A 27832-nucleotide genomic window follows, 5' to 3' on the forward strand; every position below is an offset into this window, starting at 1 on the left:
GAAAAGAGCAAGTATACAGAGGAAAAAGGGGACAGACCAACATGCTATGCTGCCTTTCGTGAGACAGTTGGGCGTGAAATAAGAGTCCTGCATGTTCACATGGCACTAGCCAGGTAGCATACCTGCAGATTTTCAAGCGAGCAGTAGGGAAATCGTTTTAAATGCACACCGGTGGTGTCTCTGAAAGGCCCAAGAGTTGAGGCAGAGACAGACACGAGTAAAAAAAAAAAAGAAAATAGGACACATCAGAAACAATGCTTCGTGGATTACCCCTTTACAAGTCACACTGATCACATTACAGTTGCAAAAGTTTAAATGCCTCAATTTTCCAAACTGCAATTCCTACGTTTTATTTGGGTAAAAAAAAAAAAAAAAAAAGTTTTTTTTTCTTTTTTTTTTTTTACAATTTGGTATGAAAAGTAGAAATTGTTCATGATAACAGCCCAATCAACTGTTCTCGTCCTTGGTCCCGCTCTGCACCTGTATATATTGCACTAATGAATCCTGGACCCTTTTTCATCAGGACTGTATTATTTCTGAATTGCACTGCTGAGCAGACATTTCCAACATTCAGTAAAGTGACGGGATAAACTTTAAAGTCTTTCAGAGTTTAGTTCTTAAGTAAGCAAATAAAAACAATTCAAATACGCTGGAGCAGGTATGCATTTCTTCACACAAAGAACTTACTTTAGTCATTAATTTTTGTAATACTGCTGCTTTTAAGGAAGCTGAACTCCCAGATCCCTAAAAGTCAGTTCCTTTTGAAAGAAAAGTCTTCTCCAAGCTATCGCGAATTTAAGACACTTCCTGTGCGCACTCTCAAACCCTTTAAGATGGGTGCCCACTTGCTTGGCAGCAGGTTAAGGAGTTCCTGGGTGTACTGTGTGTAACATGTGTGGTGAATTGGGACTGGTTTCAGAGGACTGAAGGAATTGTAGCACATAAGCATCGGATTTTACACCTGTCCAGACTGAAATGTCTGTCACTTACAGTCACTTCATGGAACAACATCTCCAACAGACAGTAGAGCTGTATACTCGCGGTCACAGTAGACTATACCCACAATACCACTGGGAGATAACTCAAGAAGCTGTGCAGCAGTTTACTTCCTGGTTTCTTTAAGAAGCCATTTAAAATAAACACAGCTCTTAAATGGACCTTAGTCTGGAGTATCTATTCAAGTGCACTATGCATTCTAGCACTAGTAGCTTCCCTTTCTCATTACGAGTGCAATGCTTTAGGCAGTAAAACCGAGATTAGCTGAAGGTTTCAATAGCAATATGGGGCAACTGCAAAGCTACGAAGGAAGACAGATAAATCATTTATTTTAAATATAATGAAAATCTGGAAGTTCCTTCTAGCAAAGTATTCTTGCTCAATGGGGCCAGGTTGCGTCAGATGGTGAAAGTACCATCCTTAAAGGCCAGCAGGGATTGACATTGTCAGTCAAAGGCCGTGCCTTTGAAAGGTCAGTTTGGTTTGGGGTAGAGTTGGTTTCATGTGAGATTACATAAAACCAATTCTGCCCTAACTCTGTTTTAGACATGCACATAACATTTACAAATTCTCCAAGAGGTGACCTGCCCTCTTGATGAGGTAAACCGGTTACACCCAACAAGCAGAAACAGTTTTCCTTTCCCGTTTGGGAGGAGAGGTTAATGCGCTGCACACATGGATACGAATGGTCTGCATGGGTTAGGTTTGGCACACAGGGGTCGTTAGGCCTGAACGGAGTATTGAGCACAGATTTGCATTCCTAACTAGCCATGTCTCTCTCTCTCTCTGCTAATTACTCTTGGAGTGACTTTTCAGGTTTGTCAATGGCTGACTCTTTGTGGCTCCGCTGTGGGCTGCGTGGGGAGGTGGCAGCCAGGACCCGACCGGTCACCAGTAGTGCCAATGCCAGCAGGTGGACTGAAAAGTAGATGGAGCGCCAATAACGCATAGTGTCAGTATATGTGAGCAGCACAAAACCCATGCACATGTAGTCGTACGACCGCATCTTCAGGAACCACTGCACCCAATCGAATGCAAGCTTTCCTGCGTCTGACAGATGGTGCCGCAGCCCAGCCTCCATGGCTCCTTCAGCAGCTAGGCAGAGAGGGATGGTCAGGAAGCTCAGGTAGTATCCGGGATGGATGCCATGCCAGTAAGCACTGATCAGCATGGTCCAGGCACTCCTGCAAAGAAAGGAAGGCAGAGTAAAGTCAGAGCCTGCAAATGAAAGAGTGGTAACGCCTCAAGGTATGTAGTGCAACCCTGTCCTGCTTGTAGAAGCTTAGAGCCTGATTTAGAATTTGGTGGCAGGGATAACTGTCACAAACGTGACAGATATCCAGTCCATCATATTAAGATCCCATAGTAGCTTATGGAGATCCTACTACGGCGGACGGATTTGTGACAGAGTAACCCGTCCACCAAACTCTAAATCAGGCCCTTAGTAAATGTAATATGCCCCCACCCGGAGGAGTTGGTCTTAGCATTTATTGAAAAGTGAGACCGGCATCACATATAAACAAATATTAAAATGGAAGAAAAGCAAACAGGATTCCAAATGGCTGCAACTATTCATAAACACAGTAATCAGGATCACAATCAAAGCATGCTTCCAAGCAAAAATGAGCGCAACAAGAAACAAACAAAAAACTGATATTTAAAGCATATGTTCAGTGGTGTAATGCATGTGACGAGACTTCAGCATATGGGGTGGTACATCTATGCTGCTTTGTTCCGCCCTATCGCTTCTGGGGCAATACAGGGCACACGAGTGTTGCTGAACAAAAATCTCCAGACCCAGTGTGGCATCTGCAAATGTTCTAAAGGGGAGGAATCTGCAGTCTGACACCTGACACAGTATCAATCAGGAAGAGCTTTATTAAAGGTAAGTAACTTGTTATTTAGTGCCCACCCAAGTATCTAACACTGTTTAGATAATCAAGAAGTGCCTCAGGAGAAATAAAAGCGCGTTTGACTGCTCCACTGTACTACCTAGTAACATTGCCTGACTTAGAATTCGGTGGATAGGTTACTCAGTGACAGAGGTGACGGATATCTCGTCTACCAAAATCTAAAACCCATTCTATCTTATGGGTTTTAGATTTCTGCAGACGGGATATCTGTCACCATTGTGACAGAGTAACACGTCTGCCGAGTTCTAAATCAGGCCCTATGTCTCCAAGATGCTTCTGTCAATCAGTTGTATTTTATAGTGCTAGCATAATGGCTTTCGGCTACTTCAGAGCACATTTAACATGCTGTGAGTATGGAGAAGTATTAGGACATCTCCAATAGCGCGTCACATTTCAGTGGCACATCATCGTAACTGGAGAGTTTTGAACCAGATGACTTGCCTGACAATAGTGCCTGCAAAAGACGTGAGGAGGACATTGAAGTAGTCTACCTGTGCCTACCACAGAGGTTTGGTATCTGTAGGGATTGTTCCTTTTCAGATAGTACAAATGAATTAAGCATTGCTCATCCTTCCTTGATAACTGAGCAACATTTTGCCATTTGTTAGTGTGCTATGGTTCTTGGCTTTCTAAAGTCTGGCTAAAGGAGCTTTAAGTGTTGGATACCTTTCATTATATATTTTATTTAAAATACATAGAGTGAGCCAGATGAGTAGTTCGCTCTTGCCACATGCTAGCAGCCGTTTATGACGGATTGTTTTACCTGTTGATTCCTCAATTGTTGACTATTCCTAGGTGCCAAACTTGATCCTGATACTTTTTATATAGTTCCAGCGCCAGTAGGGGGGCACAGGTTCTGTCACAGCACCAGAAGCAACACCATGGTGGTTTCACTGGAGTCATAAAATGGCCACCCAAGCACACCGATGTCAGTTTCCTTTTTTTTCCTGCACACTTCAACCTCCTTGGTTTTTTTAGTTTCTCGTCACAGATTTTCGCTCAAATCACCACTAACAAGTGCAGTGCTTGATGATTTCTCCCTCTAACAAGCCCTTTTGGAACTGGAACTGAAACAAATCTTCATTTCAGACACGCATGAAACAGGTCTGTGATGTTTGGGGTCAACCCACGACTCAAGGCTGTGTGACTTTTAAAGCCTCATGTGCCCAGAGCCATTAAGAGCACAAAGCCAAGCTATTTATGGCCTTTGCGCACAATGACCCTTCGGCTCAACACCATTCATGTTCTGGTTCAAGATGTCAAACTAGGCCACTTCCTTCACTCAAATCCTCAAAGTTTTCAACATGCAAAAGGTAAGTTTACCCTGATATTTCTGTCCGCTGTGGCATCACCTTCAGTGCTGGAACTGGAGATCATTCCCCCTAGAAGCAGGAGCGTGCCTCTTTGTCTTCACCGGCTCCTCATTTGCCAGCACCAGCACTGGCTCCTCCTCTGTCCTATCCAAAATCCTGGAATAGGGGGCTTATCCAGTTTTCTTTTTACATGCCATGATGGAAATGTTTCGCCATGCGTCAGTCCTCTCTGGCACACCTGCGGGCCCCACTTGAGTTGTTGGGCTTCGTTCAGTTCCTACAGACTGGTCCTTTGCTGGTGCCTTATGTATCAGATAGAACTCCTGCTGCGCTGTCTAAAAACATCCTGACTGGAGGCTTTTGACAGATTACCTTACGCCAGTGTGATCTCCTGCGCCACTGATGCCAATTCAGGCACCATCAGTGCCAGCCAGTGGCATTACACAAAATGAGGAGGCTTTCTTCAGAATGTGATGAGGAACTCATGAGTCTCACATATTCATTGTCCATGGGCTGAATGAGCCCAAATTGAGACCATATTCAGATGCTTGATAGCATTCAACATGACAGACAATAGAAGTGAAGCTGCCAACCAGCTCATATCATCTGACACAGCAGATAAGTAAGCTCTATAGCTGGCTAGTGGTTTAGATATTTTTCACAAAGTGGATAAGGCAGCCCCATAGGGCGGGCACCCCATGAGGTGGTTTCATTTCAAGTAGTCCTGAGTAAGGCTGCGTACGTTCTGGAGCTTCCCTTGTCCACTGTCAATGCCAAGTCAAATATCCCGACAGAGGTCCTGCAAACCTTATCTTCCACTCTTGAGTCCTTGCTATGCCTTTTAAGGAGGCCTTCAAGGACACAGTGAATTGCACAAGGAAAGCTCACATCAGCTCTAGCAGTGAATAGTTTGCTCTCCACGCATCCTAGACCAGATTCTGGGAAACTGGCTTTCTTGTAAATTCATCTTTCTCCAGACAACCTGGCTGTGCAGACCTCCTTCTGTACAAAATAAAACATTGGTGCTTTCTTGGCAACCCCACTGGACAGAGTCAATGAAGTTGAGGTAGTAAGAAGGAAGATCTTTACTTCAGCCAGTATGGCAATCCACTCTTAAATGTAGTTTGTTAGTTGGGTAGATCTTGTCTGGCCTAATGGGATATGTCACCGTTAGTGATATTGAATTTAACATATCACATATCTCTGTAAAAAAATTATTGTCCAGAGATTTTCATTTTTGATTTGTGTTTCTGGATCATTAGAGAAGTCATTTAGCTTGGGTAGACATTGCGGATCCGGGCCGAAAATGTTCTGGACGCCACTTTTAAAAATGGCAGATGTGTTACAGTGATGAGGTAATATTTCAGGAACCATGAAATCTATATACTTCATTTTGGTGTAAAAACAGGTTTGGGGTGAGAGGGGGGGGCTCAAGTACTGATATGGAGACAGAAAATAATTCCTCAGGGCAACCCTGCTGCCATTTTCCAAAATGGCGGCCACAATAAAGGAAGAAGCAACCTATATAGAGATGAAACAAATAATAATGGTTTTTAATCCTTTTATGTGTACACCAAACAATGTTTATGATCTGAATATGAAAAAAATGTTTATCAGCCCTGTTTTAGACACAATTTCATAGTTCACTTTATATACTGGTTTCGACAATCTTTAGTGGTACATTTGCAGAATGATGAACATTTGAGAAGAGCATATAGTCAGGGACATCTTTTTGTAGCACAGGTTTTGCAAGTACACGTACGTGTAAGATCTGTGGGTAAAGACTTTAGAAATGTTGTAGGTTTTAGCACCACATCAGTATATTCCCAACCAAATTCACATGGATCTTTCTCTACATATGCATCATCCAAAACATTTACACATCTTTTTTTCAAGTAGACCGCTCTTTTAATCACACAGAATATGATGTTGATAGAGGATCACTTAGCAGGACTGATCTCTTGAACTCACTATACAGAAGATCATCAAAGTGTGAAACAGTCAGAACTTGTTTTCCACACACGCACAAGGTATTTTTCTACTTATTTAAAGTCACATTCTTCTTCTGTCTCAGCAAATCCTTTGGAAACTTCACAGGTTCAGCAGTTAAAACTGTAGGCTTGGTTCCAATTTTGCTCCTGGTGTCATCACCCATAAGAATACGTGCCTTGATAAGAACACTGGGTCAGGTTTCTTGTACAGAACATGAAACGTGATTAAGGCCCTCATTCTGACCCTGGCGGTCATGAGACTGCCAGGGCTGCAGTGGAGATCAGACCGCCGCAAAAGCAGTGATCCAGCCTTCATATTACGACCGTGACAGAGCCGCCACAGTCTGACAGCCGGCACCGCCAGGTGTTGCCAGCCGACAGCCTGGTGAAGCCGGTGGTCTCAATCTGCCAGGGCACCACTGTAAGCAGCGCTGCCCCCTGGATTACGAGTCCCTTTTCCGCCAGCCTTTGCATGGCAGTCCCACCACCATGCAAAGGCCGGCGGAAAAGGGGTGCCAGGGGCCCCTGCACTGCCCATGGGCTGTCCATGGGCAGTACAAGGGCCCCCATGGACAGCCCTGTCATGCTTTTCACTGACAATTTACGGGCAGTGCAAAGCACAACGGGCACTGTCGCACTTGATGCACCTTAACATTGCCACTAGCTTGATTATGAGCCCACGGCAATGTTGTGGTGTGTTTCCTGCTGGGCAGGTGGGCGGAAATGCTGTTTCTGCCCGCCGGCCCAGAAGGAAACTCTTACTAGGTACCGAGGAGAAATGGCTGCATATGTGGTCATCCCGATGTGGGACTTTGGCGGTCGCCCGCCAAAGTGAAAATGAGGGCCTAATTGTCTTTTCTCGCTTGTTCCTTAACGTATCCATAACTCTGACAATCCTTGACTTATGAACACCCCAACAAATCTCAGTAGCACAATCATAACATCTGTCATTTGACAGTACAACAACTCGATTGGAAACATTTCGAACAGCCCACTCAACATGTGGCACAACACAAAGGGTAGCTTCCTCCAATTTGCTATTAAGTTCTTGAACAATATGGCACGTAACTTTTGAATACATCTCTGCAGGCACCAACTCCTCATTGACAGTCATTCCACTTGAAATAATTGGAAATTCAGTGTTCACTGAAGCATCAGCAATGTTTTGGAGAGTTAACATCTCCAAGTTCATCATGTTTGATGCTGATGACCAGAATTTATCAAGTTGCACAGGTAAAGGAGTCTAATTTTTGATGCAGGCAAGGTAAATTGTTCCACTTGTAGACATTCATCTGATTCTTTCACCTACTTTGACAATTAGTTCAAATAAATGCCATGAATAAGGACACCTTTTCGAACTGAAATTCTTCAGGTCAAAGTCTGTTTTTTTTTGTAACCTGTTTTGTAGTGGCTGGTTTGACAAAACGATTACTATTGCCATTAAAGCGTGGAAGTTTTTTTTTAGTGATTATGTCAGTTTTTTCCTTTTTGAATACAAATCTCTCCAGCTTCAGTTTTGTGTATCGTTTCAATCTATGTTCCAGTACATCTAGTGGACATGTCCCTATTTTGTTATCCACATATTGTTTGATCACAAAGTTGTGCAGTTGCACAAGCTCAGTCCTTTCAAAGGGGTTTCTTTGCTGCTGCATGAACTAAAGAAGGCTGTCAGGATGTTCATTAATTCTGAATGTCATCACTCTGAAAACAATGCAACTAGAAAGGACTTCATGGTAAACTAGCTGCCACTGAGCAACATATTCACTTTTACGTGTCTGACCAACAATTCCCTTGGAACTTTTCTGCGATCTCTGGATCGTCTGTTCCAGTTTCATATCTGAAGTCACAGCATTGAACCTTCTCTCTCTCCATCTTTCACCACAAAATTTCTTTGGATGAATTTTCTGTAGAGGTAAGCTCTCCAGCTTCTTCACACTTTCAAAATACCAGGATGCATATCTCAGGTAGTTTATGCAATCGAATTCATGAAACACAGTAATCAGTGACTACATAGTCATTAAGTGCAGCTCCAAATCACCTTCCGGATCAAGTTTATCACTAGAGCTCTCGTGTGTAAAACATTCCCACAGTACTTGCAAAGTTCAGATTTTTCTTTACATTCTTTGACAAACTCCACAAACTTGGTTTTCATGTTTTCTGATTTTGAGCTGAGTATATTGAACATTTCCTGGCTTTGCATTATGTCTTTTGAATGAAGTGCACCCTGTGCCTTGTTCACTTCAGAGAAAAGACATGCAAAACCTAATTTGTCATTCTTGTTCCTGAAAGCATTCCAATGCAATGTTTGTATAGCCTCAGATATGATAAGCATACCTTGTAATGAATGAACATAGTGAGTTCTGCTCAATATGTGCCTCAATAAGTGCTGAGATAACTTCCTGCACACAGCAATTCAACTTTTGTCATGTGGAAAACGCACATCACTGGATAAAGATCATCAAATTCTACTGGACATAAAAATATCAGCTACAATATGGAAAACACCTTAATCGCAGAAAATTGGCAGGATATGCTTGTCTTCAAACTGAGCGTGTACATTTTGGATTTTTTTTTAGAGCTGTGTATACTGTTGCATAGTTTGTGACTAGAGAGGGTATTACTGGTAAAAACCCAACTTCTTCAGTGAGACAGTATTCTGGGAGATCGGAGCATAAATTTCATACCATCAGGAACTGGCTTTTCTTCATCCTTCAGTTCTCACCTAATAAGCAAAAAATTCAGTGAAATCAGCTTTGCAGACCACAGCATCAGGTAGAAGATCCATTTCCTCAGCCACTTTGAAACTTTATGGTAGAGTGGGGTTGATGGCTTGAAGTGATTTTGCAAATGTTGGCAAGCCAGCTGGGTTACAAGTTTGCAGTTTCTTTGTACCAATGAGGTAGCTGCTGGAAAAAAGCAGTCTCGGCTGTAAGCATAAACAGTCTTGAAAAAGCACCATAGCAGTATCATGTGTACTGGATGTTCCAAACAAAGAAGAGCGGTCTTCAAAAGAAACTTCATCAAGAGCAGCAATTGTAAATCTTTTTCTGGTAATGTGACTTGGAAGTGGCGTGCTGTCGGATTCACAAGATTTTACAGCATGAGCTGCTAACAAGTTCCTGCTCTGTACTATGTCATTGTAACTTGTTGATACACCAATCCTATTCATTGAAGTGAGTAGCTCTCTACATCTGCACGTGTCATAGATTGCGTGGGCAGTCATCATATGTAGCAGAGTTTACTTTTTATCATGATGTCATTCATAAAACATTGATTTGGATAACGCAGTACCATTTGCACAGAATAAGCATGTCAGTTAATGTGATTGTCTTCTACTTATTTTTCTTATATCTTCAAAGCCATCATCAATTTTGGCAGCTTCTGTTCTGAACTTAACAAAATCAGGCATTCTTGTTGACTCCCATGATTTGCGGAGCTCTGAGGCATCACAAAATTTGTCATTACGTCCAAAATCTAAATCTTTCAGGATGTTACCTAAAATGGTTACTGCTGATTTTACTGCATCCTGTGATCTTGTTTAGGCAGCAAGAACATCACCATAAGTGGCTAATTTTTTTTGTTAGACTGACCAAAACTAATACTGTCATTGTACATTCTCACCAGGAAATTGTTAATTTAATTATTATGGATCAATAGAGTTTCATCAAAGTTGACCATTATTTCACTGATCTCACGGAGTATAAACCCGTAGCCAGCACTCAAGAGTGGCTTTAAAACTTAATTTGCTTTTTCAAAGAGTGCAAACTTAAACTGAAGGCTGGCGGTTACTTTGCTGCTGGGAGCTCATTGTATATTCATATTTTCGAATTAACGCACACATGCAGTTCAGTTGGGCGTACAAATCCGCTGCAAATACATATACTTTGCTGTTTAGATCAGCTACTCAGCTAATAACTTCATCTTGGAAGAAACTAGCTGCAGATAAAAACATGTTTGCTCTTTGAGACTCACATACTGTGTACTCTGTCCTTCCTTCAATCCCTTTTGCCCCTGTTCTGGCTAAACTACAGATAACACATTGAAGATCCTCTGCTTTCTGATCAGTTGTTGGAGGTGGATGAGGGCTAGCCATTGAGCTTCTAAGTGGATGGGCGTTGGGTTTGGTTGTCATCGCTTTCTCAAAAGACTCTGATTCTTGTTGTGAATTCACTGGTTTCTGCTATTTTTCTGTAAAAAAAAAAATCCAGGCTTTTTTACCGTTGTATCCAACTTGTAGCACTTGTTGTTACAATGATCAAATTTTTCATCCTCTTCACCCATCAGTTTCAATATTTTAAGACCTCCATCTTGTCATATTTCTGCAGCATCTCAAACTCTCTTCTGTCCCGCTGCAGTTGATGTTAGCTTTTCTTTTGGATTAGTTTGGCATACAACACATTTTTCTCTGTTGAAGGTGTACTCAGATGTTGTAGTTAGCAACACTGTGTCACAGGTGTATGCTACCACCTGCTGCGCTCATGTTTACGAATTTGAATCAATGGAAAACCTGAAACAAAAACAATATTAAAAAAATTATCAATATGATGGCTAAAACACATCATTATGGAGCCACCATTTCTGAAAGTGGCAGAAGAGTTGCTCTAAGGAGTTTGTTTCTGTCTCTATAAGACTACTTGACCCCTAAAACCTATGTTTTGATACCAACATGAGGTATATAGGTCTCATGGTTCCGGAAATGTTACATCATCACTGCAACTCATCTGCTATTTTTAAAAATGTTGTTTAAAAAAAAAAAAAAAAAAAAAAACACATCGGCCCAGATTAGCAAATTACATCTCTAATTTTACTAAAACACAAATTAAAGATGAAACTCTGGACAACTTTCTTTTTTTTTTTTTTTCTTTTTTAAACAGAGGTATATCAAGGGGCCAGGACTATGATGAGAAGGATGTCTTTAGACAAGTTACCAGAGCTGGTCTGGATACTGCTGTGGGCCCTTCGCTGGCCCTTAAAAGGCATGCCTGGCTCAGATCAATCGGCTTTTCCAGGGATGTCCAAGAGATAGTGCTGGATAAGTTGTTTGATGGAGCAAGAATTTTTTTGCCAAAGCAGATTCTGATATTCAAGCAGTGGCCCTTTGACCATCATTCTCCGGCGAAAGACTACTGCTAATTCCAAACATTTTGAGACTTCTCAAGTGGCTTACATTTCCATCAGAGCAAGCCCTCTAACAACGAACCAGCTTCTTACGTAATACTAGTGCAGGAGCAAAGGTTGAGGCAGCCAATCATAGCAAATCTACTCCTCTTCCCTTCACCATGTGGAAAGCTGCTTTTGCTTCCCCCTTGAAGAAGCATTTGCAGCCTTTGGGAGCATGGGTATTCTCCTTTCTACAGGCCTGGAGGGCTATAACATTGGATCAACGGGTCATTCACATTGTAGAAAGGTGGTAAATCATATTCTTGCATCACGCTCCTACTCAGTTTCCTCCCTCAAAGTCCCTTCAGACAAAAGGCCATCTATGAATACTACAGGAGGTGGTGACCATACTGCTGCAGAAAGAAGCGGTGGAGCTGGTGCTTTAGCAGGACATTTAGTAGTGGAACTACTCTTGGTATTTCCAATTTCCCAAGAAGGATGGCAGACTTCATCCAATCCTAGACCTCAGGCACTTGAACTTTCAGGATGTCTCTAGAACAGATGGTATTGGCACTAGATAGTGTCCCTCAACTTGGATTTCTACATACCAAGTCTACTGACAAACCTTGCTTTGCAGTAGGTTCCACTCACTACTAGTTCCTGGTCATTCCATTGGACTGACAGTGGCACTGTGAGTCTTCACAAAGGTGTTGCCCGTGGTTGTTGCTCATCTTTGAGGATTGCGATCTCTCCATTTCTGTACCAGCATGACCGGCTTGCTGAAAGCCAGTTTACCGCACATGGTGACTCACCTACATCTCTATCTGCACTTCCTATTTGCACGAGCTATAGCGGAAACATAACTTCAAACCCTTCCTACTTCCCATAAAATCTGATACATTTAGGATACTATTCTGATGTTTCAAGAGGGAGACTGGCTTCCGGTCAACGGTTCTCCTCCTGTTTGGTCTTTTGGCTTCCTGCATCTTTCTGGTCATGTATGCCAGCTGGCAAAGGAGGGCTTTCCTTGGGTGACCCCGCAGGCAGTAATTTTAGCATGGTGGAGACTTAGGATACATCACTGAGGTCTTCCAATACCCTGCACCTGATCCGATGAGGCAGTCAATAGAGGTCAATGAAGCTCTTGTCTCAGGAGATTTCTTTCTACACTCCCCTGCTGTGACAACGGTGGTGGCGAATGCATCTATTCTTGGGTGGGGTGTTCATCTGGAGGAACTAGAGATGAGAGGCCTCAGGCCTCCAAAAGAGCAGGTCCTACACACCAACCAGCTCGGTTGGCACTCAAGTTCTTCCATTCTTCCCTTCACTGTCAGTCTGTCCAGATCTTCATGGGCAAAACAACCGCAATGTGGTACATCAAAAAACAGGTAGCACTGATGTCAAAACTGCTCTGTCTAGAGGCAGTGGGCTGGGGCATGCAAGCCAACAGGCACTCTGAACACCAGTTCCAGTAGCCTTAGCATCTAGTGGTGTCTAACTGTAAGTTATACAGCAGATCTTTGCCCTGTGGGACTCACCTCTCAAGTGGATCTCTTTGCCAGTGGCGTAACAAAACACAAAGTACAAGGGGAGGGGCCCTCACCGGTCCACCACCTACCACTTTTACTGAGGGATCCCCTGGAGCTTGACCCCCTCCCCCACCTGCACCACAGGGCTGTGGGGGCTTATGCTACGCCACTGCTCTTTGCTACTCGCAGCAATGCACACTGATCACAGTTCTGTGACCTGCAGTATCTGCTCCAGGGAGGATGGGGGAAAGATGGAATTTTCCACTTAACTATGTGTTCCCTCCAGTATTTGTGATTCCTAATAATTTGAGGAATATTCACCAAAACCACGCCCAAGTCCTCTTTATCAGTGTGGTACGCAGACCATCAGCCTCTCTCCTTGTATCCCCTTGAATCCCCTTCTCAGTCTGCCCCTCCCAGTCAGAAGACCAGGTTGTGCCCCTCTATAAAGGAGCCAGATTCAGATTCTGCACCTCATGCTTCATAGCCTCCACCTTCATGCCTGGAGCTTGAGCGGTGTCTGGAGGGCCTATCATCTATCAACAGCCAATGGAAGTGGACAATGTTGTCCAATTCATTCGTCACCCCTCAACCTGGACAGTCTACTCTGAAAAGTGAAATAGATAAATATTGCTCTGTGTTTGAAAAATAAGGTGGAGTCCTTGAAAGCTCTCCTGTAAGAGGTCTTTCGTTTTGCGCTCCTGCTGACCCAAAAGGACTATGTGAATGGATACATTGTAACTTTGTCTTTATTTCTCTGCCTTTAAGCCCGGCATTCACAGTTCAAATCCCTAATCATGATGAGATTTGTGAAGGGACTGACTACAATTTCTTTCTTCTCAGCCAGTTGGCCATGCCCAAATGGGGTTTGAACCTTGTATTACATTTTGAATTGTGTCCTTTTCGAGTCCCTCCACAACTGTAATTTGAAACAGATGATGTTCAAAACAGTTTCCATGTAGACATTACTTTGACAAAGCATGTAAGCAGTAAGTTGCAGGCGCTGAGCGTCTGTCTGCCGTATACATACTTCTTTGAAGACAACCTGCTCCTTGTGGCTAAAGTGTCTTTTCTGCATAAGATGGTGACAATGTTTTATCTGAGGCAATACATTCCCTTAACATACTTTACCCTCCACCACATCCCATCAAAGAGGAGAACAGCCTACGCTGGCTGGGCCCTGGAATGGCCATATATATTGATCACACTAGAGAGATCAAGTCCGACAACCAGCTCTTTCTGCGGTATACCGGCAGCAAGAAAGGCAAGGTGGTGTATAAAGAGTGCTGTGCTTTTGGCAAGAAGGAACAGCTTCACACCTTTTCCAGACACAATTACTTAGATTCAAAGGTGAGAAGGGATTAACACTTCAGGATTTCCTATTTGACCACTACTTGAGACCCACCATCCAGGAGGGTTGCTGCTTTTAAATCTATTCAACAGTTGAGGAGTCTGAAGGTAGAAGGATCTCTCAGAAGGAAAATGTTACTTACCAATAGACATCTGTTCATGGAATGTAGTGCTGTAGATTCACATGCTCTGCATAAGCTTGCAGAATCTTTTCAAGTCACTGTATCGAGTGGCTCCTCCTCTCTGTAATAGTGTGCATTGGCATCAAGTCCTTTGTTAGATTATTTTTTTTCCCCGCAGGCGGGAGAGTAAAGTGGTGTGAAAAGAGAAAGATGTCCATGCAATGTATTTACATATGTACAATATTTACATGTAATATTAATTGCAACGGTCGCAGGCGTCCAGGGAGGACGAATCTGAATCTACAGCAATACATGCCACATACAGACGTCTACTGTAAGTAACATTTTCCGTTCAATGACATGCGGCTGTAGATACACCCGCTCTGCATAGACTCTAAAGCCGTCCTTCCATAAAGCGGTGGCAAGCGTGCAGGAGTTGCAATTCTTTGATAAAGTGTTTTAAGTGCTGCTTGGCCAACATTAGCTTGTTGGTATGAGAATATGCCTATACAATAGTGCTTGGTAAAGGTATGAGGTGTAGACCATGTAGCTGCTTTACAAATATCTGCTAGGTAGGTTTCCTATGAACGCCATTGAAGCACTCTTCTTTCTAGTGGAGTGTGCTCAAGGCTTGACAGGGAAGTGGCATTTTGCTTTTGCATAGCAAGTTTGAATGGATTTAATTATCCACCTAGCTATACCTGTTTTTTTGATACAGGGTTTCCTTTGTGGTGTGAGGAAAAAGACACAAAAAGTTGTTTAGTTTTCCTGAACTGTTTGGTTCTAACTGTAGAATACAGAAGGGCTCTTTAAACATCACAAGTTTGTAAAGCCCTTTGTGCCACAGAATCTGGCTGGGGAAAGAAAACTGGTAGTTCAATTGATTGATGTGGAATTGTGAACACCCTTTGGGAGAAATTTAGGATTAGTTCTGAGAACAACTTTATCCTTGTCAATCTGGAAGAATGGTTCTTCCAAGGTTAAAGCCTGGAGCTCACAGGCACGTCTAAGGGAAGTGATGGGCACATGAAAAGCTACTTCCATGATAGGAATTGTAAGGAACACGCATCTAGCGACTCAAAAGGGGGACCCAAGAGCCTTGTGAGAACAATGTTAAGGTTCAACGAGGGTGCCGGAGGGACCCTTGGTGGAATGACTAAGTCCTTCCATAAACGCTTTTATGACTGGAACCCTAAATAAAGAAGTATGCTGTCTGTTTTGAAGATATGCAGCTATAGCTGCTAAATGAAGTCTAATAGATGTGTATGCTAAATTAGCTTTTTGTAAATGCTGTAAATAACAATTTCTTGAACTGCTGGCTTGAGAGGATCAATGTTTTTTTATTTGGCAATAGCAGACAAAGCGTTTCCACTTTGCGGCCTAGCATTGTCTTGTAGGTCTAAGCGCCGCTTTAAGAACATCCATACACTATAGGGTTAACTGTAAGTATCGAAATTCTACGATCTCAGGAGCCATATTGCTAGGTTGAGTGACTTGGGGTCTGGATGTTGTATTTGCCCTTGATTTTATGTTAGAAAGTCCGGCCTGTTTGAGGAGCTTCTGGTGTGGAACTACTGAGAGTTTCACAAGTGTTGTAAACCATAGCAGTCGCGCCCATGTGGGTGTTACAAGTATCATGGTGAGTGAAGATTGTCTGAGCTTCCGAACTAGAAACGGGATGAGGGAGAGGCGGAAAAGCATAAGCAAATATTCCTAACCGGCTCATCCACAGAGCATTGCCTTTGGACTGAGGGTGAGGGTACCTGGATGCCAAGTTTTGGCATTTTGCGTTTTGAGCTGTGGCGAAGAGGCGTTCTATTTGATGTGTTCCCCATTTTTTAAAGTACTGATGAAGGACTTGAGGGGGAGTTCCCATTCATAGACTTGTTGCTGCATCCTGCTGAGCAGGTCTGCAAACTGATTGTCCATTCCTGGGAGATACTGCGCTACTATGTGAATGCGGTGATGTATTGCCTATTTCCATATAGATTGTGACAAATGGGACAGCTGCGATGAACAAGCCTCCCCCCAACCCCCCCCCCGTTTTTTAAAACAGTACATGGCAGTCATGTTGTACTCGCACTATTTTGTGTTGCAAGTTTGGAAGGAACGCCTTCATTGCTAGGAAACCTGCATGAAGCTCCAATTAATCGATGCATAAGGACTGGTGAGTAATATCCCAAAGACCTTGCACTGTGAGGTTAAGGAGATGAGCTCCCCAATCTGTGTGTGATGCACCAGTGGTGAGAATGAACTGAGGTAAAAGGTCTAGGAAGGGCCACCCTTTCTGCAATGGTGGAACACCACTAATCTTATGAGAGTGTGGAGTCTGGTGATCCAATAACACTAGATCTCTCCAATTGACTCTGTGCCTGAAATCACTAACAAGAGAGGCATTGCTGAAGGGGACGCATGTGAAGTCTGGCACGAGGTACAATCGCAATACAGGATGCCATCATGCCTAGGAGGCACATAACCGTTCTCACCATGTATGAATGGGTCTCTGTTATTTGAGAGATTAATGAGTGAAAGGTTTACACATGTGCTGAGCTGGGAAATGCTATGCCCAATTGTGTACTGAGAACAGCCCCTAGATAAGGTTGTATCTGAAGTGGTTGAAGATGTGATTTGAGGTAATTGATTGTTAATCCTAGCATGTGTAGGAGATTGATTGTGAGCCGAGTGTGCTGGTGACACTGTTGAAATGTGTTGGTTTTGATAAGCCAGTCGTCCAAATAAGGGAAGACATGAATGTGTTGTCTCCAGAGGTGTGCGGCAACCACTGCAAGACATTTGATGAAATACCCTGGGAGTTGTTGTGACCCCAAAAGGCAGTACATGGAACTGATAACGTTTCCCTGCAACCATGAATCTGAGATATTTGCACTGTGCTGGATGAATATGAATGTGAAAATATGTGTCCTTTATATTTAATACAATCGTATTGTTGAAGAAGACGAGAACATATGTGTGTAAGGGTCCGAGATCCCGAATTGGTCTCAGAGATCCGTCTTTTTGGGGAATAAGAAAGCACAGGCAGTATACTCCTGTGCCTTGATGCTTTAAAGGGCACTGACTTGACGGCCCCTTTGAGGAGAAGAGACTGCACCTCCTCTTTGAGACGAGTGAGATGTTCTTATGAGTGTTTGTGATTGAGAGGGGGGAATGTTGGGGGAGTGAAAATGAGCTCCAGACAGTAACTATTTTGGATAATGGAAAGAACACTTTGGTCGGTGGTGGTGTTTGACAACTGTTGGTAAACAAGTTTAATTCTACCCCCCACCGGAATGGTGTGGCGCTGGAAGGTGGAGAGAGTCATTGTTTAGCAGAAGAGGTGGAGCCTCTAGAGGCTGATGGCTTATCTCTGCCTTTATTGCTGGTTCCTCTGTAGGAAACACAATAAAAATCCCAGTGTGTACGATTGAGAGGATGTTTTGGCTTATGTGGCAGACTGGTCTATCAAGGATGACCTAAACCTTGCAAAAGTGCCACGCTGTGCTCTGGCTTGGAGGGCCCCCATTGCTTTGGATGTTTTTGTTATCTTCTTTTAGCTTTTTTTAAAGTTGTATCTACGTTTGGGCCAAAAAGGTGCTCTTTATCAAAGGGCATGTTTAAGACTGCCTGCTGAACCTCTGGCTTAAATCCAGAGCCAAGCATGGTGTCTAATATTGACACTGGTATCAATGCTGAGTGCAGCTGTATCAGCAGCACATGTCTGTGACGGTTTGCCCATCTGCTACAATATCAGCCCCCATTTTTTGATGCTCTTGAGGGAGCTACTGAAGGACCTCTTCCATGGAATCCCAATGCACCCTGTCACAACATGCTAGTAGAGCCTGTGAATTCGCAAAGCGCCAATGGTTCGCTACTTGAGCTGCCACCCTTTTACCTGCTGCAGCTAATTTTTTACTCTATCAGGAGGGGGAGTGTCTCATGTAGCTTGGCAATTGGCTCTTCTGCATGCTGTTGATGCGACAAAGTAATCTGGTGAAATTTGTGGCTTTATAAGCAGAGGATCTGTGGATGAAGCCTTATATTTTTCATCAACTTGGGGAGTTATAATACCTGCTCGTACAGGCTCCTTAAAGATCTCATAAGCATGCCGAAGCATGCCTTGGAGCATTGGCAGGAACGGACTTTCTTTATGTGTTGCTGAGAGGGTGTCAAATAAAAAAAATCTTCCTCAATAGAATCTGTGTGCATTGTCACATTATGAAATGCAGCTGCCCTAGCTATGGCTTGCTGATATGAGGTGGGATCCTCAGATGGAGATGGTCTAGCTGGGTAGGGATATGGATCATTAGGTGTAATAGGATCCAGATCAAATGTGTCCCAGGGATCTGGTTCATCTAGTGTATCTACTAAATCCTTTGTCTCATGTTGGGGTGAACTTGGTGGAGTAAACCCTGTGTTTGGTGGAGGTGATGGAGCGAGAGAAGGAGGTGGAGAGGATGAGGAGAAGGCTGAGGAAAAGATGGCATCCCTAGTTTGGAACCTTTTTTGGAGGCAGAGAGCTATAAAGTGCCTCCTGGAAAGTTAATTTTCTTTTTACAGGGACAAGGGGTGATGCTAAAATGCGACCTGTTCCCTCCTGAATATGAAGGCTGCGTAGAGGAACGCCCATGACTTCTAAAATTGGCTCCACCGGTGAAGGGCTGGTAGAAGACTGTCTGGAATCTGCTGGAGTGGAAACAGTCTTTAATTTTTTCGGCTCCAAAGGTATTGGTTGGTGCAGAGGTGTCCGCACCGAAGCAAAGGAGGGCAGTTTTTAGGTCGGTACTTAAGTGATCGGCACCAAAGTAGGGGGCACAGTTAGTAGAGTCGCTGCCAAGGTGGTTTTCGAGCCCAAGATCAATGGGTGAAGTTTTAACTTTGACTGATTTTGTTGCAGAGCAGAAGGGTGGAGCATCCAAAGCACTTTCTCGGCGCTGGCCATTTCCAGAAGGCTGTGGCAGCCCGATGACCTCTGTAGCTATACGTTTTACAGTCTTGATCCTGGGAGCAGGGACCTTTGTACTTGTGGTCAGTGCTCACTGCAGCTCCTGACTCTTGATGTCGGAGTGGATATCTGAAGTCCGAGGCGCCATTTCGAGTCGATGACCTCTTCTGTCGTAAATCGTCTTTTTGGACGGAAATGATCAATAGGCGTCACATGCTTGCTCATTGTGGTCGGGGAGAGACACAAATTACCCACCTGGTAATGATTGGTGTGTGGGAACTTAGAATGACAGAGGGCAAAATCAAAATAGAGCCCGTTCCATTAGGTCTGCAGCATAGCAAGATGCGCTGTGTGTGAGAAAGTAGCCTCTTTCTAGCCTTGTTACCCCCACTTTTGGCCTGTTTGTGAGTATATGTCAGGGTGTTTTCACTGTCTCACTGGGATCCTGCTAGCCAGGGCCCAGTGCTCATAGTGAAAACCCTATGTTTTCAGTATGTTTGTTATGTGTCACTGGGACCCTGCTAGCCAGGACCCCAGTGCTCATAAGTTTGTGGCCAATATGTATGTGTTCCCTGTGTGATGCCTAACTGTCTCACTGAGGCTCTGCTAACCAGAACCTCAGTGGTTATGCTCTTTCTTTACTTTCTAAATTGTCACTAACAGGCTAGTGACCAATTTCGCCAATTCACATTGGCATACTGGAACACCCTTATAAATTCCCTAGTATATGGTACTGAGGTACCCAGGGTATTGGGGTTCCAGGAGATCCCTATGGGCTGCAGCATTTCTTTTGCCACCCTTAGGGAGCTCTGACAATTCTTACACAGGCCTGCCACTGCAGCCTGAGTGAAATAACGTCCAAGTTATTTCACAGCCATTTACCACTGCACTTAAGTAACTTATAAGTCACCTATATGTCTAAGCTTTACCTGGTAAAGGTTGGGTGCTAAGTTACTTAGTGTGTGGGCACCCTGGTACTAGCCAAGGTGCCCCCACATCGTTCAGGGCAAATTCCCCGGACTTTGTGAGTGCGGGGACACCATTACACACGTGCACTATACATAGGTTACTACCTATGTATAGCGTCACAATGGTAACTCCGAACATGGCCATGTAACATGTCTAAGATCATGGAATTGTCACCCCAATGCCATTCTGGCATTGGGGAGTCAATTCGATGATCTCCCAAGTCTCTAGCACAGACCCGGGTACTGCCAAACTAACTTTCTCGGGGTTTCACTGCAGCTGCTGCTTCCAACCCCTCAGACAGGTTTCTGCCCTCCTGGGGTCCAGCCAGGCTTGGCCCAGGAAGGCAGAACAAAGTACTTCCTCAGAGAGAGGGTGTTACACCCTCTCCCTTTGGAAAAAGGTGTCAGGGCTGGGGAGGAGTAGCCTCCCCCAGCCTCTGGAAATGCTTTGATGGGCACAGATGGTGGCAATCTCTGCATAAGCCAGTCTACACCAGTTCAGGGATCCCCCAGCCCTGCTCTGGCGCGAAACTGGACAAAGGAAAGGGGAGTGACCACTCCCTTGACCTGCACCTCCCAGGGGAGGTGCCCAGAGCTCCTCCAGTATGCTCCAGACCTCTGCCATCTTGGAAACAGAGGTGCTGCTGGCACACTGGACTGCTCTGAGTGGCCAGGGCCAGCAGGTGACGTCAGAGACTCCTTCTGATAGGCTCTTACCTGTGTTGCTAGCCTATCCCCCTTCCTAGGTAGCCAAACCTCCTTTTCTGGCTATTTAGGGTCTCTGCTTTGGGGAATTCTTTAGATAACGAATGCAATTAGAGTTCCTCTGCATCTCTCTCTTCACCTTCTGCCAAGGAATCCACCGCTGACTGCTCAGGAAGCCTGCAAAACCACAACAAAGTAGCAAAGACGACTACTGCAACCTTGTATCGCTGATCCTGCTGCCTTCTCGACTGTTTTCCTGGTGGTGCATGCTATGGGGTAGTCTGCCTCCTCTCTGCACTAGAAGCTCCGAAGAAATCTCCAGTGGGACGACGGAATCCTCCCCCTGCAACCGCAGGCACCAAATGAACTGCATCACCGGTCCTCTGGGTCCACTCTCAGCACGACTAGCTTGGTCCCTGGAACTCAGCAACTCTGTCCAAGTGACTCCCACAGTCCAGTGACTCTTCAGTCCAAGTTTGGTGGAGGTAAGTCCTTGCCTCCCCACGCTAGACTGCATTGTTGGGTACCGCGTGATTTGCAGCTGCTCCGGCTCCTTTGCACCCTTCCAGGATTTCCTTTGTGCACAGCCAAGCCTGGGTCCCTGACACTCTAACCTGCAGTGCACAACCTCCTGAGTTGTCCTCCAGCGTCATGGGATCTCCTTTTGTGACTTCGGGTGAGCTCCGGTTCACTCTTCTTCGTAGTGCCTGTTTGGGCACTTCTGCGGGTGCTGCCTGCTTCTGTGAGTGCTCCCTATCTTGCTGGGCGCCCCCTCTGTCTCCTCACGCAATTGCCGACATCCTGGTCCCTTCTGGGCCACAGCAGCATCCAAAAACCCTAACTGCGACCCTTGCACCTAGCAAGGCTTGTTTGCGGTCTTTCTGCGTGGGAACACATCTGCAAGCTTCTTCACGACGTGGGACATCCATCCTCCAAAGGGGAAGTTTCTAGCCCTCTTCGTTCTTGAAGAATCCACAGCTTCTACCATCCGGTGGCAGCTTCTTTGCACCCTCAGCTGGCATTTCCTGGGCATCTGCCCAATCTCGACTTTGTCGCGACTCTTGGACTTGGTCCCCTGTTCCACAGGTACTCTCGTCCGGAAATCCACCTTTGTTGCATTGCTGGTGTTGGTCGTCCTTGCAGAATTCCCCTATCACGACTTCTGTGCTCTCTGGGGAATAAAGGTGCACTTTACACCTACTTTTCAGGGTCTTGGGGTGGGCTATTTTTCTAACCCTCACTGTTTTCTTACAGTCGCAGCGGCCCTCTACAAGCTCACATAGGTTTGGGGTCCATTTGTGGTTCGCATTCCACTTTTGGAGTATATGGTTTGTGTTGCCCCTATACCTATGTGCTCTCATTGCAATTTATTGTGACTGTACATTGCTTGCATTACTTCCTTTTGCTATTACTGCATATTTTTGGTATTGTGTACATATATCTTGTGTATATTTGATATCCTCATACTGAGGGTACTCACTGAGATACTTTTGGCATATTGTCATAAAAATAAAGTACCTTTATTTTTAGTATATCTGTGTATTGTGTTTTCTTATGATATTGTGCATATGACACCAGTGGTATAGTAGGAGCTTTGCATGTCTCCTAGTTCAGCCTAAGCTGCTCTCCACAGCTACCTTCTATCAGCCTAAGCTGCTAGAAACACCTCTTCTACACTAATAAGGGATAACTGGTCCTGGTACAGAGTGTAAGTACCCCTTGGTACCCACTACAAGCCAGGCCAGCCTCCTACACTGTGTGAGATGTAGGCCCAAAGAGGGGCGTGAACGCCCCCGAAGGGCTGAGAGACAGTTCAGAGAGTGAAGTTTGAACCGAGGTTACGTTATGAGAAAGAAATGTGATCAAAAACAATACCATCGCTGAAAGGGAGACAGAGAGAAACCTGTTTAGGACTGTATCGTGCCGAGTACTCGGAGCAAGAGGAACACAAGTCCAATCCCTACAGCAAAGAGAAAACAATCTAACAGCAGTCTTGTTGCCCATGTGCACTATTACCAAGAGGAGTAGTCACTTGATCCCGTGATTCGAAAAGATTTTTCGAAGAAGAACAAGTTGTACCACTCCAAGCCCAACACTATATAGCGTGCTTATACAGAGCATGTGTAACTACAGCCACAGATGTCATCGGACATAAATATTACTTACATATTGAACAATCTTTCTAATTGATACTCGGTTTTGACCTGCAGAATCCTTGCTTATCTCACTTGCCTTCCTGTTCTGAAGGCTGGCCATAGGCTACTTTAAAAGGGTTTGAATCTAAATTGCGGAAACGCACTGACCAATTGATGTTGTTTCCTCATCTCACCATATAAGGGCACAGGGAAAAATGGATGTAGAACTTGTGTCAGTGCAATGGGGTGTGGGGTTTATGACTCCAATTAAATCACCAGAGTAACTTTTTGTTGTATCATTCCATTTCCTAGTGAGTGCTTGTATTACACAATGCCTACATTTCACTTACTTACCTACCTACTTATTTACTTATTTATTTATTTACTTTTAGACAACAATATTTGATCTTAAGCAAACCCAATTTTGGATTCTTCACCTGTTGAATATCCCAAGGATGGATCTGGAAACCTTCTACTGCGCGAAGGGTCTGAGGGGTGGACTCAAATAATGAAGTCTTGCAGGACAGAGTGGACAGCATTACCCTCCTGTTGAAACTGGTGTCTAAGGGAGTAGTGCTTCATGCAAGTGTGTACCTAGGCCCACATCGCCACCTGGTAGATTTTTTAGAAAAGGCATCTCCTTGTTAATGCAGCGGAGGGACTCTGGGCCTGGTGCAATGAACTCATGAGCCTTCAAGGTCTTCCCTCCTTGACCCAGCATAGCAGATTTTAATGCTGTTGACTATCTACTTAACAGGGTTCTCTCCTGCAACACCTTTCATGGATTTAAAAAAAAAAAAAAAAAAAAAAAAGTGGTCAACACAATGGTCTTTCATGTTGTCAGTACAGAAGCTCAGCACCATTCAAGAGTTGAGCCTATGGAGCCTCTCCTCTTCTTCTTTTGAGTGGAGAAAAATGGATTGGTGAATGTGAAAAGGAGGGAGCCTTTAGTAAAAAGACATTTAGGCTTCTAAGCACCTATTTGTTTGGAAAGAGGGTCATATAAGATAATTGCAACAAAAGTAATGGCAATAATGAAGACAGTCTTGAATATCAAGAGTCGCAATGAGTAGCTGTTTATCTGCTTAAATGGCCGGAACAAGAAGGATGTAAGGACTAGACTAAAGTCCCATTGTGGCATAGCGAATGTGCTTAGAGGAAATATGCAAGCCAAATCCTAAAAAAAAAAAAAGCCTTCCTCCCATCCATCAACAGGAATCATCCTTTACTCTGCCGACAGCAAAGTCCTACTGGGCTAACAAAAGAACAAATGTTAACACACCCTAATGTTTGGTCTGCAGGATGCAGCAGATAACAGATTTTTACCAGGGCCCAGCATATATAGATTTCAAGGAAAGGCAACTGCCCACAATAATGACATCCATTACCTCGGTCAACAATCAAACACATTCAACTGCCACCACCTAATCTCCACAAAAGGGAATAAAAGATGCAGATCCTCAGGTGCAGGACTCCACCCTGTTGTCGAGACAGGCTGTCCTACTGAGGTGAAAGGTGGATTGGTGTGTACGTGCTAATACTTAAGAGCTCTGGTTACTGTGTTCACTTGTCCAAGTCCGGGGTGACAAAGGTGACACTCTGACTCTCCTCAGAACTTGTAGCAGAAGAGGTAGCCATATGCCTACACTCCATAGCTAATGCTGGAACAAAGAATAATATGTCGGAAGGCCTACAAGTGTGAAAACAGTCTAAGACTAGACTCACCCTCATTGATAATAAGTATATAAATACAGACTTTTAGAGGGAGAAATAATAGACTGGGCAGATGGCTGACTTGGAAACAACCCTAAATAATTTCTTAGGCATGTTTGGTGCCATAGTGATTTGACATGTTAAACACATTTTTAGTAGTACTTGGGGTCTTGTAATATGCTAGTTTGGTTTAGTAGTATTTGTTAAACCTTGCAACAGCAGTCAATTCTCCAGAATCTTTCAGGTTGGTAGACTTCCAGTTTGCAATTCATGCCAGAAGAACACCATTTGTTATTCGTATGCTTTTCATCTACACACTGTCTGGTTTATGGGAAGAATTTGTTTGAAGGTATTAATAATGCCCTGATTAAAAATGTCAATTTGAGCAGTTGGGCTACAATACCTACTGTTAATCCATGTTGTGAGGAGCAGGACTGGGTTATTAATATTACCAGTTACAGTCGTCTCCATTTCCCATCTTGTTTTAAGCAAGTGTCGCTATTAGAGAGAGGCCACATCGACACTAAGATTGAAAGGAACCACATAATAATCAATCCACTATAGAGATGCAAGTTCCTCTACCTGAATAGAATCTCCAAATGAAAAATAGGATCTAGTAGATGGCGTGTCATTATTCAGTAATTTAAGTTTGAAGACTGCCGTATATCTCGAAAATTAAGTCTAGTTCCTCTAGGGCAGTGGTTCTCAAACTTTTTATTGTCGTGCCCCATCCGCCCCCATGGGGTGGGGGGTGGGAAATCTCCAGGTCCCCCTCAGAATTATTCACAATTATTCAATTAAGTTGGCAATGTTTAAATATGTCTACACTTATTTAAACATTGCAGTTAAGTTCTGTTAACTTTTTAAAAAAGCAATATTTGTTTTTCTGCTTAAGAAAAGGCAGTGTTATCTGCATAATGCCTCATTTGGCCAGAGCCTGGCATCCATCCCCCCTCCAATGGGATCACTTGAGGCCCCCCCTGGGGAGGGGTGCCCCCTTGTCTGAAGACCACTGCTCTAGGTGATTAATTTGGGATGGTAATACTATTGTTTTTCAAAGCTATTAAAAGCTAGAATTGTTAAAAAGGTCTGATAATTTGATCGGATACAATAGGCAGAGATGTCCGTCTTGAGTTCTGCAGATGGACCTGTATTTGGAGTTGTCCATGTAATTGTTGTATTGTAAGTTATTTTATGTATTTAGAGTTATCCATGTCATTGTTTTATTGTAAATTATTTTATCGGTGCAATTGTAATCTAGATAGTGGGGAGGTGTGGGTCATGGTTGCTACTCTGTCATTCTGTGACTTGCCTCTCAACTTCAGGGCAAATTTCAGGTAAAACACACACACAACTGGTTGAGGTAGTCTATTTTTATAAAGGGTATAATGCACACTGAGGCAGACCATAATATGTAGGAGTGCTTTCTACCTTTCAGGGGGGTAGAACAAAATCTATTTGCTGGGACCACCTGTATTATGTAGCGCATACCTTACTTGGAGCAACAACATCTAGTTTTAGGGCACCCCCTGCCTGTAAGGACTGATATTTAAAGCATCTGCTTCTCACCCAAATATGAAGGACTTGACTGGCGAGTTCTTGTAGATGTACTGCGAAAGCCACCATTGGACGCTCATGTTCCAGTACCGCATCCCATCCTTCACCTTCACGCAAAAGTCAGCGCCATAGCAGTCAATATTCTTCACAGTCTCATAATCATATGGCACAGTCATGCGCTCACCATCAGGGGATCTGTGGAAAGTATACATTGGAAATTGAATAGATCTTAAACACTACTTGCTATTTTCTACCAGCACACACAAGCAGAGGAACAGAGGACAGAAGGGTCAATCTTACTTTGCCCGCAGGTTAGGTTTTCATGTGGCTATAGAGCTCCCCATTTCCCCCTATGATCAGTCACAGCAACAGCTTGCGCCGAATGACTTTTTGGAATGACCCAACAACAGATGTTGCAATTCAGCACCACATCTTCCTTATTGTTGAGGGCTAAAATCCACATGTCCACTAAATCCAATCAATAAGAGGACCCCAGATCTGCACTTACAAGAAAACTGAAAACTACAGGTCTCCAAAGTCTCTGCATGGACCATCCTCACCTTCACAGAGACCACTGATATGGTAGGGCTGATCAATGAACAGTCCATGCTTGAGTTATTTGCCGCTGTATGCTATAGTAGACACTTCTTCTACATGTACTATTTTTCTGCGAGTCAGTTTAAGATAAGGGGCCACTCAAACTTTCGGTGAAAGCGTTCCTAAGTAATATTTACAGCGTTCTTCAGGACCAAGCACCGTCTTATGATCTTAAGCAAACCAATATGAGTGGCATCACCGTTGCTCTTACCTTTATGTCATGAGATTGTTCCTTCACATCCGGCTTACAACCTTCGTCACTAGTAAAGCTACTCTAATTCCTGCTTTTTGTTGGTCTCTGGGGGGTTCCTACAAGAGATCTAAGAGAACACGTTCCTTACCTCTCGACAGGAGCATACTCCACAGTCGGTCCACCTCCTGAGCGAGACTTGGCTGCTACTGGATAGGCACCAAATGCAGCTGCCATGCATCCGCACTCTGCAAAAATCCAGGCCACATAGAAGCGCATGCGAAAGACGAAGAACACAGTCGTCATGTAGAATAGGCGGTATAAGAAGGCCCGGTCATAGAACTCCTCAGATCGCACATATTCCAGTGGAAACTGCTGAGAGACCAGGAGGAAGAGGACACCAAATACAGGAACTGGCTTCAGACGCAACAGCAGGGGCCACCAACTAGGTATGGATTGAGAGTCCATTTGGTACAGCCAGTCATGATATGTTTTGTAGCGGTAGAAGGGGCCTAGGAGAGAGTCATGAAAGTTAATGAGGCTACCAGAAATGACCCTAAAAGGATACATTAGAACTCTTGTTCTCATTCTGGAAGAGATTTTTTTTTGGGGGGGAAATATGCTTTAAACCAACCACTTTTTTAGGAGGGTGCTCCACCCCAAATTTACAAATGTATGAGTACAGCATCCACTTAAGTAAAAAGTGTCCCTTAT

General features: G+C 43.9%; 1 protein-coding gene across 1 annotated transcript in view; it reads right to left on the minus strand.

Annotated features, from left to right (window-relative positions):
• Positions 1–258: 258 nt before the first annotated feature.
• The window catches only part of MBOAT7 (membrane bound O-acyltransferase domain containing 7), a 74936-nt gene continuing 47362 nt past the window's right edge, over positions 259–27832 (minus strand). Inside the window, exons 6-8 of the mRNA XM_069200783.1 lie at positions 27270–27630; positions 26344–26526; positions 259–2180 (exon numbers count right to left, since the gene is read on the minus strand). Coding sequence (XP_069056884.1) covers positions 1790–2180; positions 26344–26526; positions 27270–27630 — 935 coding nt within the window. The 3' untranslated portion in view covers positions 259–1789. The remainder of the gene's footprint in view (positions 2181–26343; positions 26527–27269; positions 27631–27832) is intronic.

The sequence above is a fragment of the Pleurodeles waltl genome, chromosome 7 (assembly GCF_031143425.1).
Source record: "Pleurodeles waltl isolate 20211129_DDA chromosome 7, aPleWal1.hap1.20221129, whole genome shotgun sequence".
Classification (NCBI taxonomy): Eukaryota; Metazoa; Chordata; class Amphibia; order Caudata; family Salamandridae; genus Pleurodeles; species Pleurodeles waltl.